The 12860-nt window shown below is 29.4% G+C and overlaps 1 protein-coding gene across 6 annotated transcripts in view; it reads left to right on the top strand.

The window, feature by feature from the left end:
- Nucleotides 1-12860, top strand: part of LOC127730213 (myomegalin-like) — a 100401-nt gene that overhangs the window by 56588 nt on the left and 30953 nt on the right. For 5 of the 6 annotated variants that reach the window (XM_052238497.1, XM_052238496.1, XM_052238499.1 and 2 more), the window contains 5 exons: nucleotides 2859-2951; nucleotides 5578-5682; nucleotides 8804-8863; nucleotides 10606-10731; nucleotides 12727-12804. In XM_052238497.1, coding sequence (XP_052094457.1) covers nucleotides 2859-2951; nucleotides 5578-5682; nucleotides 8804-8863; nucleotides 10606-10731; nucleotides 12727-12804 — 462 coding nt within the window. Of the gene's footprint in view, nucleotides 1-2858; nucleotides 2952-5577; nucleotides 5683-8803; nucleotides 8864-9805; nucleotides 9928-10605; nucleotides 10732-12726; nucleotides 12805-12860 lie in introns of those variants that run through there. The other variant, XM_052238500.1, reaches the window with a different exon arrangement.

Genomic DNA, 12860 nt, shown 5'->3' with positions numbered 1-12860 from the left:
TTGCAAATGCAAAGGCTATTTTGAATAGATGTTAGTGGAGTCATTCAATTATTACTTTTTGGATTATGTCTTTTGATAGATTAGTATCAAGTTCCTTAAAAGGTACCAAGTGAGAAATACAGGTTTCTTTGACTTGGAGGGTTCAGTTTATTGAAATGGATCTCTTGGAGATTGGTCAAACTTAAAATCAATTGCTATGAAAATTTGTGATAAAGTATAAAGTCCTGTATTGCAATACATTAATTTATAACATTGGAAAAAAACACGTTCTGAAAGAAAGATATCATTTTGATAAATTATTTGAGATTAGTTAAAATGACCATTAGCTATATGAACAAGTATGCTAAGTGGCTGTCATACTAAATATTTATGTGTTCTATAGGATTATGAAATCTTCAAGTCTTTTTATTTGTGTACAAAACACTTGTTACTTATACAATATGAATTTGTGTTGACAAATTTTAAAGTTAAATAAAACGACACATTAAAATTTGTTTTAGAATAGAATAGTTTGATTATATTTTGTTTGTTCTTTTAAGTTACTAATACTTTATATAACATCATTTTAAACTTCATGAATTCTAATAAATGTTAATGCATGAGCTTTATAAGAACAGAGAGCTGTCCTTATAGTAGATAAACAAATGTTTATCTTAGGAATTTTATTAGAGACTCTACAATTACAAATTATTAATAAATTTAAATAGAATTATCATATGAAATATATAGGAATTTAGTGAGTAAAATGGTTTGACAACTTTGGATTACAGAAAGGATGCATTCATTTATTTAAAGTAAAAGGTAAAATAAAACATTGTTTCCTTTGGATTTTTTAAAATTATTTTTACTGTTTTTTTTTTAAATGCAACAATGTAATTTTTATCAAATTTTAAAGTTAAAGAGTATATCTACTTATTATTTGAAACATAATGAAGTCCAAGTAATTATACACAAATTATGTCTCCACTGTATATCTGTCTGTCTGTCCATCCCTCAATCATAAAAGTTTGTCAATCCTTGGTCGCCTTCAGTTTTCATAGAAATGGAAGGAAACTTGACAGAATTACTTTGTATCATGTGTACTTGTGCTCCGACACATTTTTTTTTATTAGATTGATATTTGGTGTTCATGGACTTTGCATTTGTACATTTGTGGAATTTTGTCAATGCAACATATTTTTTTATAGCTTTCAATCATTGAATGAATGGAAACTTCACAAGTTTGCTTCATCACAATGTGAAGTTTTGTCCATTCTAGTGCTAATTGAATATATACCAATCATTCTCTGAAGGGATATGGCAGAGGACCATTATTTTTATGCCCCTGCCGTAGCGGAGGGGGCATTAAGTTTTACCCTTGTCGGTCTGTACGTCCGCCCGTATGTCCGAAAGTTGGTTTCCTTTCTCTAACTTTAGTTTGCCTCAACCAAATGTTATGAAACTTATACAAAATGCTTATAACTGTGGGTTCATTATTATTCGTTGGATACCAATTTTCGTGGATTTCATGGGTAAAGGTAAACCACAAATTTAAGTGAACAACGAATCACAAACTCTCTATAGGCTTGTATGCAGACTTTTGCTAAACCCTGAAATCAAATATCCACGAAAATAAATGAATCCACAGTACCACAAAACACAGATCAAGTTTGAATTTTGGTGGTGTCACTTTAACTGTTCTAGAGTTATGCCCTTTACAAATGGAAAAATTGCTGAATTTTTCGTTTCGGTTCTCTAACTTAAGTTTGCCTCAACTAAATGTTATGAAACTTATACACAATACTTATTACCACAAAACGCAGATCAAGTACAAATTTGGGTAGCGTCACTTTTACCATTCTTCAGTTATGTCCCTTTATAACTTTATATGATATGCAAGCGGGGGCATCATTTGTGTCCCATGGACATGTTCCCCATTTATTTATACCCCATTTTATGAAGTAAGGATGGGTATATATTTTTTTTTTTTAGTTGTCAATTTGTCAGTCATTTTGATTTTCTTGATGATAAATCAGATACTTAATATCAGATTGCAACGTTACTTAGATATAAGTTCCGAAATAATGAGAGCAAGGTCTCTATGAATTTTGGCATGGCTAAATCTTAGGTCAAGGTCAAGGTCAAGGTAACTAAAAATATACTAGAAATTGGTGTTGAAAAGAAGTTTCAGGATTGTAACTTCAGAACCTTGCATGGATTGGAACAAAACTTAAACATATGGTTGTACATAATGAATGGAAGAATCCTGTTAATTATGAAATCATAGTGATCAAGGTCATAGTTACTGAAAAAGAGTATGAAATAAGTGTAGAAAAGGAGTTTCCAGATAATAACTCTAGAACCTTGCATGGGATCAGAACAAATATGGAAATATGGTAAAATAGAAGGAAATGGGTACCCTATTGGTTTTTAGCTGAATGAATTTAATGTTAAAAGAAATTGAGTGAAATTTGTGAACAATAAGGACATTACCATACAGTGACAGAAAGATTTCTATCACAAGGACAGTAATTCCTTACATGCTTTCCTTCCATGTAAGATGGAAATTTGATTTTCATAATTAATCTCTTTTTTGGGGGGAACATCATACCAAGATTTTTATTGCTAGAGATTAGTATAATTTTGGGTAAGGGGGTTTTTTGGACTTGCTCAAAGATTCTGTAATATTTTCATGTCCAATATTAAAAATTTGAACCAAAAATTATTTGAATTTCAAACAATCTGTCTGTTTTAGAGTTCATTTGACTGCTGTGCAGCATGATTTTGCTCAATGAATGATTATAGTTTTGTTAAATTAGTGCATGCCTTTAAACAGCTCTCTATTCTTATGTGTGTGTTGTTTGATTGTGTTTATTTAGGCTTTAGAACAAAAGCATGAAGAAGTTAATTATTTAGAAGAGAAAGCATTATCTACACAAGCATACTTGCAACAACAAGAAACTGAACTGGAGGTATGTAATTATTTTACTTGATTCAGTTTTATGAAAAAAAATTCAAATTCTTAATCTATTTTTCCCTTAACCAATGATGGCTTTAATACATTATCAAGTCAGGAATATGACAGTTGTTTTCCATTCATTTGATGTGTTTGAGCTTTTGATTTTGCCATTTGATAAGGGACTTTCCAATTTGAATTTTCCTTGGAGTTCGGTATTTTTGTCATTTTACTTTTTATTTATTTTTTTAAGCTGAGTAGGAGTTATTGCCCTTGAAAGACATATATTACTCATTTTTGTCGAGCCTTCGACTTTTGTCGAAAAAGCGAGACATAGCGATCCTACATTCCGTCGGCGTCGTAGTCGTCGGCGGCGTCCACAAATATTCACTCTGTGGTTAAAGTTTTTGAAATTTTAATAACTTTCTTAAACTATCCTGGATTTCTACCAAACTTGGACAGAAGCTTGTTTATGATCATAAGATAATATTCAAAAGTAAATTTTGTAAAAAAAAAATTCCATTTTTTCTGTATTTTACTTATAAATGGACTTAGTTTTTCTGCCAAGAAACATTACATTCACTCTGTGGTTAAAGTTTTTGAAATTTTAATAACTTTCTTAAACTATCCTGGATTTCTACCAAACTTGGAAAGAAGCTTGTTTATGATTAAAAGATAGTATCCAGAAGTAAATTTTGTAAAAAAAAAATTCCATTTTTTCCGTATTTTACTTATAAATGGACTTAATTTTTTCTGCCAGTTAACATTACATTCACTCTGTGGTTAAAGTTTTTAAAATTTTAGCAACTTTCTTAAACTATCCTGGATTTGTTCCAAACTTGGACAGAAGCTTGTTTATGATTAGAAGCTAGTATCTAGAAGGAAATTTTGTTCAAATTTTGTTCAATTTTTTCCGTATTTTACTTATAAATGGACTTAGTTTTTCTTCCAGTTAACATTACATACAGTCTGCAGTTTAAGTTTTTAAAACATTTATTAGATTCATAAACTATCCTGGATTTGTACCAAACTTGGACAGAAGCTACTAACAATCAAAAGATGGTATAGAAAGGAATTTTTAATAATTTTTTTCCTCATTTTTGTTGAGCCTGCGATTAACAGCAAAAGTAGGCAAGACACTGGGTTCCGCGGAACCCTTACGAATTTTTTGTGTATTTGCAGAAACTATAATAGATAGAAGAGAGAAATTGTAATAAGCTAAAGTGTTCAGCAAAATAAAATCTCCGAATAAGTTAACTTGGCCGAAATTGCCAATTGGCCGCTAATAGAAGTTAGTTCTCTTGAAAGTTGATTGGTTTAATATCAATATATAATTGATTGCAATGAAGAAGAAAAATAAATATCAAAATGGCATATTTTTTACCAGGTGAGCTATAAAGCCTTTTATTTAACTATGGGACAAACATTATTCAATAATGCATAAATGCCAGTTGATTTATACAGATTCCTAGGAAATTCTAGTTTCCAATCATGAAAAGAAATTTGTTATCCCAATAAGCATACATATTGAATAAATATCCCCCCAAACATTCATTTCCTTTTGGTATACATTGGGAAAATATAAGATCTAAAATCCTGTTAATAGACAGTCTTTCTTGTCTATAAGAATTTGTACAGGTGTCCATTTATAATTTACTTAAGCTTAATCTAAATCAACAAATGCAAGATAAATTATTACAATATTTACAGAATAAGCATGAAGTACATAGGAATATTTCACTATGATATGTTTGATAAAGAGTTTTATCATTAAATTTTGACGAGTTTTGTTTGTAAATTAACAAAGAATACTGATCCCACTTAATCCTAGGGGATTACTTTGTTTTAGGTGTCTATACAAATTACTAATCCCTCTATAATTTTATTTTCATCTATGTTTGTTTTTTAATTCAATTATTTTAATGAAGTAGTTTTTAGGCAAGCTTTCAGATTTAATTGAAAAGATGGAAAAAGTTTGAAATGGACAAATATTAACATTTCCCATAGTTTTATGAAAATACTGCATATTGACTATCTAAATGTGAAATCTCTTGTTAGTGGTTGTACTAAGAAATGGACAGGAGTCACAAAAACTGGACTTTAATGATTTAAATCTAATCAAGTAGTTACAAATTGCAATTAAGGTTGTATTAAAAGCAAGGATTACAGTTCAAGAGTTCTTAAAAGGATTTATTAGTTCAATAGAAGACCAGGCAGTCAAATGTACTAATATATTATGTATATTAGTTTTTATTTTTGTGCAACATTAATTGGGAAAGCTCTAGCCTTGAAATTTTGTATAAAAGCAGGATTGAAACTATCTATTCCTCAGATTGGTAAAATTTTTCAATGACGAAAGCTATTGATCAGCTGTGCATTCTGTCAAATGTATTTAAAGAGTCATGTATAATATAAAAGTAAAAATTCTACAGCAAACTAACTGTTTTTAAAGATTGATCTAAACAATAAATGACTTCATGGAATCTTTTTGGGAGGATTCGTTGGAAGAAGAAGCAAATGTTTTACGAAGCTTTGATAGTGATACATCTTTGCATTCCAATATAAACAATTACAGCTGCAATGGTATGTCTTCCTCCCTATCATACAGAAATGACTTTAACTGTTATGATATGTATCCACAGAAACTGATGAGAACTCTTGGGAAGAAGGAAGGAGAATTAGAAAGCTTTAAAGATCTTCTGACAAAAGCTGAGAATGCCCTGATACAGAGTGAAGATGCTGTAGATGTAAGTTATTCCATTCATAATACTTTAAATTCATTATTTTTTCGTGGTGTACCATTTTTTGGTGGATTTTGTGGCTATAAGTAAATCATGAATTTTTATGTTCAACGAAGAACAAATTTTCTTTTGACTTTTGAAAGCTGACTTTTGCAAGAATACCAAATCAAATATCCATGAAAAATACAATTTTTCCCCCTCAATCCACGAAAATTGTAACACTAAAAAGTTAATGAATCTACGGAAGTATATTTTTTGCTGTGAAGTTTGTAAATAGTTATTTATTGTACCATATCATAATTTATCACACTTTTTTATTATTGCATATTTTTGTCTGTGGTGGCTAACTTTTTATATGTCTAACAATCAGAATGAATAAAACAGAACAAAGGTCATTTTAGTACTGAAAGTGATGTTTTTGACTATTTTTCTGTACAAAGATGCACACCTTATTTTGTATTACCAACATTAACAACAAACACTTAAATGAGTGAATTGACAATGTTTCAAATAAGTATCCATTTATGCCACAGCTTTGGCAGATGGTACACGTTATAATGTGAATGTTTTTTTTCAATACATGTTACATGTACATGTATGTTTAGATTATAATTTAAACTGTTAAGTTTTGCTTCATTGTATGATAATATGAAATAAAAAAAACGAAGATACCAATTCTGTATGTGGCTGTCCCAAGTCAGGAGCCTGTAATTCCGTGGTTGTTGTTTGTTGCTGTATATCATATTTGTTTTTCTTTTATTATATTGTACATAAGTAATTCAGGCGTTATTCTTATGGAGTTTGCTATTAGCTCAGAAATGTCAAAATAAATATGCTTTATATTGTTCAATTTTATAAGTACATTTTTTTGTAGCCACAGCACAATACCAGGTCATTTACACTGAACTGATCAAGAACAGAGCCATACAATATCTTAGACTAGATGATCACATTTAAGTGCCTTTTCTGTCACCTACCACCCTTTTGCCCTGAGATTCACACATTTTCCTGTTTTAAATATGATTATTTGTTGTTTTGTGATATCCATATAGTGTTTGGAGGACATTTTTGTTTAAATTTTATTGCAGACATGACCAAAAGAAAAGATTAAGAACAGCCTATTTGTTACATATTAGTTCAATTAATTTTATTTAAAACCAATGACTCAGTTTACACCTTTTAATATAATTAATCTGAAAACAAAATCTGTTGGTAAACAACTGCTTATCACATATTACACAAGGTGTAAACAACTGCTTATCACATAACACAAGGGACTAACAATAGAAATTGTGTTCTCCTTATAAACCTATAAGATATTCTGTGAACGATAATTCTTATTAATAGTTCAAAAATGATTAAGATGTAGTATAACTAATCGCCATATTTGAATATAAGAAATTAAGATGGAATGACCCATGAATTAAACAAGTGCACAATATGAATTTGATCTATAGCTACGTTCTATCACAAATGGTTTTGTTTTTTATATTTTCTGAATGTAGTTAGGTTCTTTGCAACTTTGTCAATTTTATTAAGGTCTTAAACTCATCTACCAGTAACACCGTTTCCCTAAATTTATCATTGTTTCTCTCATATTTGGTTAAACTTCGGAACAATTTCTTTTTTGAAGGGAATTTACGAAAGTTGTTGATCTAGCACAATTCAATGTTGTTTTGGTAGACACATGATATAGAACTGTATACGCCAGCGGCCTGCTCATTTTTAAGGTCATATGAATATGGCAAGGTTTGCAAAGGAGTTTTTGTCGGACGGATGAAAATTAAAATACATTTCTTTCGTACTTCAAATAAAAAATAAATCATATTCTTGAAAAACAGAAGTCAGGGAAATGAAATGAATTCAGTTTGAATATTGAAGTGAAATTAAAGCTATTTATACTAAATTTCATAATTACATTGTGCTTTAAGAAGGTCTTAAGTATACATTCTTGCATAATTAATGAGCTCTGGTCTAACAGATGATGAAAAGGATTGGGTTGTTGCTTAAAACTATGTTAAATAGTTTCCTGGAAATATATTTTCTCATTGATTTCTATAAAATTATCGCATTTTTTTGAGATTTCAGCTTTCACTTCAAAACACATCATTGGTAGATACTGTCTCTTTAAATTCACTGTGTAAAAATTTATTTGTGGGTCCCAATTTTCAAAATGGCCATCATAATACATAGAATTTCTAAATTTTTGATTTTTAAAAAAATGATAACTTTGCAGAATTTGATATCATAAATTGATCTCTGATGTCAAAAGTTATTTGTCAGCTCCCAATTTCTTAATATACATTGGTCAACATCTACAAAAAAAAACCAGTCATAATTTTGAGAAACAATATAACTAAGATAAGATGATATTTCTTGATGTTACATTGTTTCTAAAGAACTAGGATAAAATTTTGCAAACTTTTTTTTTGCACAAAAATATACAAGCTTAGCCATGCATCAGTTTTTCTAGTTATATTTTCTTTAAATCAATAATGGTTAAAGAGAAACTATAAACCTCAAAAATTGATAGACAAGCAAATTGAGATCTACAAAACATTTGTCTTCAATATTATGTTTACTGCTTAGTGGACACCATTTGATTTGAGGAGTTGGGGCTGGGAAGTTTTATCATAGGTTTCTTTCATTCTGATTTTTTCGTATTAAATAACATGATCAAGTTTGGCAGTTGGTTTTGATTTCAATGGAATGATCACTAAAAGCCAAATTTCAAAATAATCTTCAAAATGGTAAGTTTTTGCTGAGTGAGCAATGCCGGCTCTTTAATATGAGTCTCTAGTTTAGTTGCACTTGATTTATCTATTGAACATATTTTTTATCCGTTTAAGAAAACGAGGATTAATGATTAATATGGTTAGCATTTAACTTTACTTAAATTACATAAGGATTCCTAATTAGGAGTAGGTGTGAATTAAGAAGCAAATAACTTATTTGTTGTTTATAGTTATTTTTTTCTTTGTTTAAACTTTCGGTTTTGGTTTGGACATACGTTGGTACAATGATGAATCTTTGAAAATTGTAAGTTTTGTGAGACTAAGAGTGCATCCCTTTCTGTTATTGACTTTCAGCAGGATACCAGTTACAGAACAATAAATTTGTTTTTCAGGGATTACAGAAACAGTTGAAAAAAGAATCAGGACTGGATAGTCATACTCGACACTATCAGGTAAAATACGTTTGGATTAACCAGAATCTCTAAGGAATAGATTTGTAAATGATGTATTGTATGTTAACATCTGAACAAGTAAACATATTGTTTAAAAAAAAATGTCCTGTAATATCAAGCTTTTAAATATTTAAGGAAACTTTTCAGTAATATATCAAGCTTTAAAAGATTTAAGGAAACTGTCCTGTAATATCAAGCTTTAAAAGATTTAAGGAAACTGTCCTGTAATATCAAGCTTTAAAAGATTCAAGGAAAATGTCCTGTAATATCAAGCTTTATAATATTTAAGGAAACTCCTGTAATATCAAGCTTCAAAACATTAAAGGAAATAGTGCTGTAATATATCGAGCTTCAAAAATATCTAGTCCTAATGGTTGATCTAATATTTGCAGAGTAAACTCTGACAGAATATTTGTATTGGATATTAGATACACCTTTATCAATATTACATGGTTGATTGGTCCATTAACAGTTTGTTCTTGGCTTGAGTGTATGATTTTTTACACATCTTAATGATGTTTCTGATAGCTTTATAAGTAGGACCTAGGTTTAAACAAAGATCAAGTTTTGGTACTTTTATGCAAGTCACCCTTAAATTGACAACTTGATACCTGGAGATTGTTATCTTGGTATTTAATTATTGCTGTTATTATTAAAAGATGGCTAACTATTGTCATTAAGGCCATAATAAAATCATTTTTATTTTAAAGATTCCAAATTCAAAATTTGCAAATTGTAATATTAACAATCATTTTCACTGGAAAATATTCTTTAGAAAATTGGTTAGTTAAATTTTAATTGAAGTTTTTTTTTTTAATATTTATATATCTTATTAAAGAATGAACTATGCTGAATTAATATTTTATGATTTTGGGGAGTAAATTATTTTTACTGGCCTAATTTTTAAAGTACATTAAGAACAATAGTTAGTTATAATCATGTCATATGGAAATTTGGCCAGTTAATATTATTATTATATTTGGTCAGTGATGAAGCATTTATTCTGTTTCAAAATTTTGAGAGTGTTTAGAGATTTGGAGGAAAATTAGAAGATATGATATGAGGTTAGTTAAGAAGTTTTAATGGACTGAAATTACCACTAACTAATTAAATATATTTTATTTAGTTGATCTTGAAGGTAGACTATAAGTTTTAATGCATATACAATGTTATGTAATACAAATTTATTCAGATAAGGGTCAAAATTTTGAAATTTTAATATACCAACCTGAGGTCTGTTAATACTTGCATAGCAATTTAGTTTTTAAAAATTTTGTTTATTGATGACTTAATTATTCAAATCTAATTGTGTAAAAAATTGTCAAATATCATTTTTTAATTTTGCAGACAGAGAACTTTCCTTTATTACAAAAAGGACTATTATTACAGCTCATTTATTCCTTGTCTGAAATACTGTAAATTCAGAAATTATTGTGTGCATTTATTACCGCTATTGTTGGACAATTGAGACAAATGCATGTTTAATTACTGCAATTTTAGAATGTGCTGCATACAAATAATACAATCAAAATTCAAAATGCAAGTTCTTATTTCTACGACATTTATCTCGTCTAGATTTTCCCAATGATAAAAAAAAATACCAAAAATTTCTGAATTTACAGTATACATGGTATATGTAACCAATTTTCATTATTTCAGAAAACCTTGCACTAATTGCCATGCCCACTTAGAATATGTTCTGGCACACATACATGAGTGTATGTATTTACTTTATTTTGTAGACACTGTTTGAAGATGCTCAGAAACAAGTTGAAGGAAAAGATCAGTTGGTGAAAAATCTGACCGAAAGTTTACAGGACAAAGATAGACAGATCCAGTATTGTATGGAAATATTCAGACCAACGAAGGTACGAAGTGCACTGATATCAAAGAAAGGTTATTTGTGCCACTGGAGAATTTTCTCATTTATATTAATATTTATGTTAGAGTGGGTACTTCTGACTAAAGATTAAGACAGAAAACTTTTTAGTGGAAAATTCAAAGGTATTGATGGACATGTTAGCACTGACATTATTGTCTGTTTCAACACTCATTGTAGTATTTGATTGATAATTCACTTGTGCTTTTTACACAGGTTATTAGTTCCCTACCGACGAAGTCGAAGGGACTTTAGGTTTGCACTCTGTCCGTCTGTCCATCCTTCAGTCAGGCAAATCAGTATTCCACACTTTTTTTCTTCGTTCTTGAAGATATTGATTTGATATTTGGTATATAGTTTTGCCATGACAAGTTATAGATCAAGTTCGAATTTTGTTCCGGTCTGATGATTTAGTCCAGAGTTATGGACCATAACTCTGGACCATATCTAATGTTAGAGTACTCTGTTAAACCATATTTCTGTACAAAGGGAGATAACTCATTTTTTAAAAGACATTCATTGGTAAATTATTTGAAGAATTTTTTGGCAGGTTTGTTTGTTATTTTGTATAAACTAATTTTCTGAATGCTATATATATATAAAAAAAAATAATGAAGTGAAATTCTTTAATTAGATAATAATATATTTTTATTAATGTATATATTACATTAGATGGTGTAGATAAAAATTGTTGACATTTAATAGATAACTTACAAATCTATATTAGTTTGTGACAAATAAAAGAAAAATATTTGGAACTATTAATTATATTTGATTATAATTTGAAAATAGATAACCACTGTATTACATCATATCTAATTTTAGAGAACTATTAATCATATCTAATGTTAAAGTGTTTTCCACACTTTTTTTCATCATGCTTGAAGATATTGATTGATAATTGGTATATAGTTTTATCATGACAAGTTATACAGATCAAGTTCGAAATTTTGTTTCGGTCTGATAATTTTGTGCAGAGTTATGGTCCTTGGACTTGAAAAATTCACTCATTTAATCAGTTTTCCACACTGTTTTTAGTCATGCTTGAAGATATTGACTTGATATTTTCTTTTTGTTTACACCATGACAAGTTATAGAACAAGTTAGCTTTTTGTTCCAGTATACTGAATTTTTACCCGGTAGGGGACTATGTATTGCCATGCAATACTCTCAGAATGCTTGTTATAGCAAAAATTTAGACCTTCAAAAATATCTTTTCCAATAGCCTCTTTATCAATTATTACTATACTACAAATCAGGTGAACAGAAAAATTGTCAATTAAATAAAAATTTTGTTCTTTGTTGAAAGTTTCAATGTGTGGTTCACCTATACCCACGAAATCCTCGAAAATTGGTAGCCAACGAATAATAATGAATTCATAGTAAGTTGCTCACTTCCTTTGTCCAATAATGACCATGAATTGTGTTCACTACAAATCTTGAATACCAATTGGAGTTTATTGATTGTACTTGGTTTTAGTGTACAGAGAAAGTGTGCCAGGGAAGAAAAAACATTTGCATTCTCAAACTAAGTCAAGAAGTATAGAGTATCAGGTCTTCTACTCATTGATATTGTAAAGTATCAGCTTCAAGTCATAATATGAATCTTTCTGGCGAGTGAACACAGCAAACAAGCAAAAAACTTCACACTATGTTGAGCACCTGATAATCTGTTGATCTTACCATTTCTTCTATTTTTTCCCTTCCTTTGAGAGTTTTATGCTTGGTTGTCCTAACAAAAGTAAGTTGTACTGAGAATTTATTTGTTTTTTCAAATGCAAAAATATATAATTAGGATAAACAGCATGTTTGTCTTTTATATTCAATGTTGGCATATGGCCAATTATACTATATGGGTTTTTCTCATTGTTGAAGGGTGTACAGTTGCCTATAATCGCTTACATCCTCTTCATTTGAACTTTGGTGGATAGTTGTCTCATTGGCAATCATACCACATGTCCTTAGTTTTATATGATTCTTTCAGGAAGAAGAGAAGAAATCAATGGATGGTTGGATGAAAGACTTACAAGACAAATTAAGGGAGAAGAATAAAGCTCTGGAGGTATTTCTTAAGCACACATGTCATGGCTTATATTCTAAACCAATATTTACCTAAAT

Source organism: Mytilus californianus, unplaced genomic scaffold, assembly GCF_021869535.1.
Source record: "Mytilus californianus isolate M0D057914Y unplaced genomic scaffold, xbMytCali1.0.p SCAF_2, whole genome shotgun sequence".
NCBI classification, from domain to species: domain Eukaryota; kingdom Metazoa; phylum Mollusca; class Bivalvia; order Mytilida; family Mytilidae; genus Mytilus; species Mytilus californianus.
This window is presented reverse-complemented; position numbering and strand designations above follow the sequence as displayed.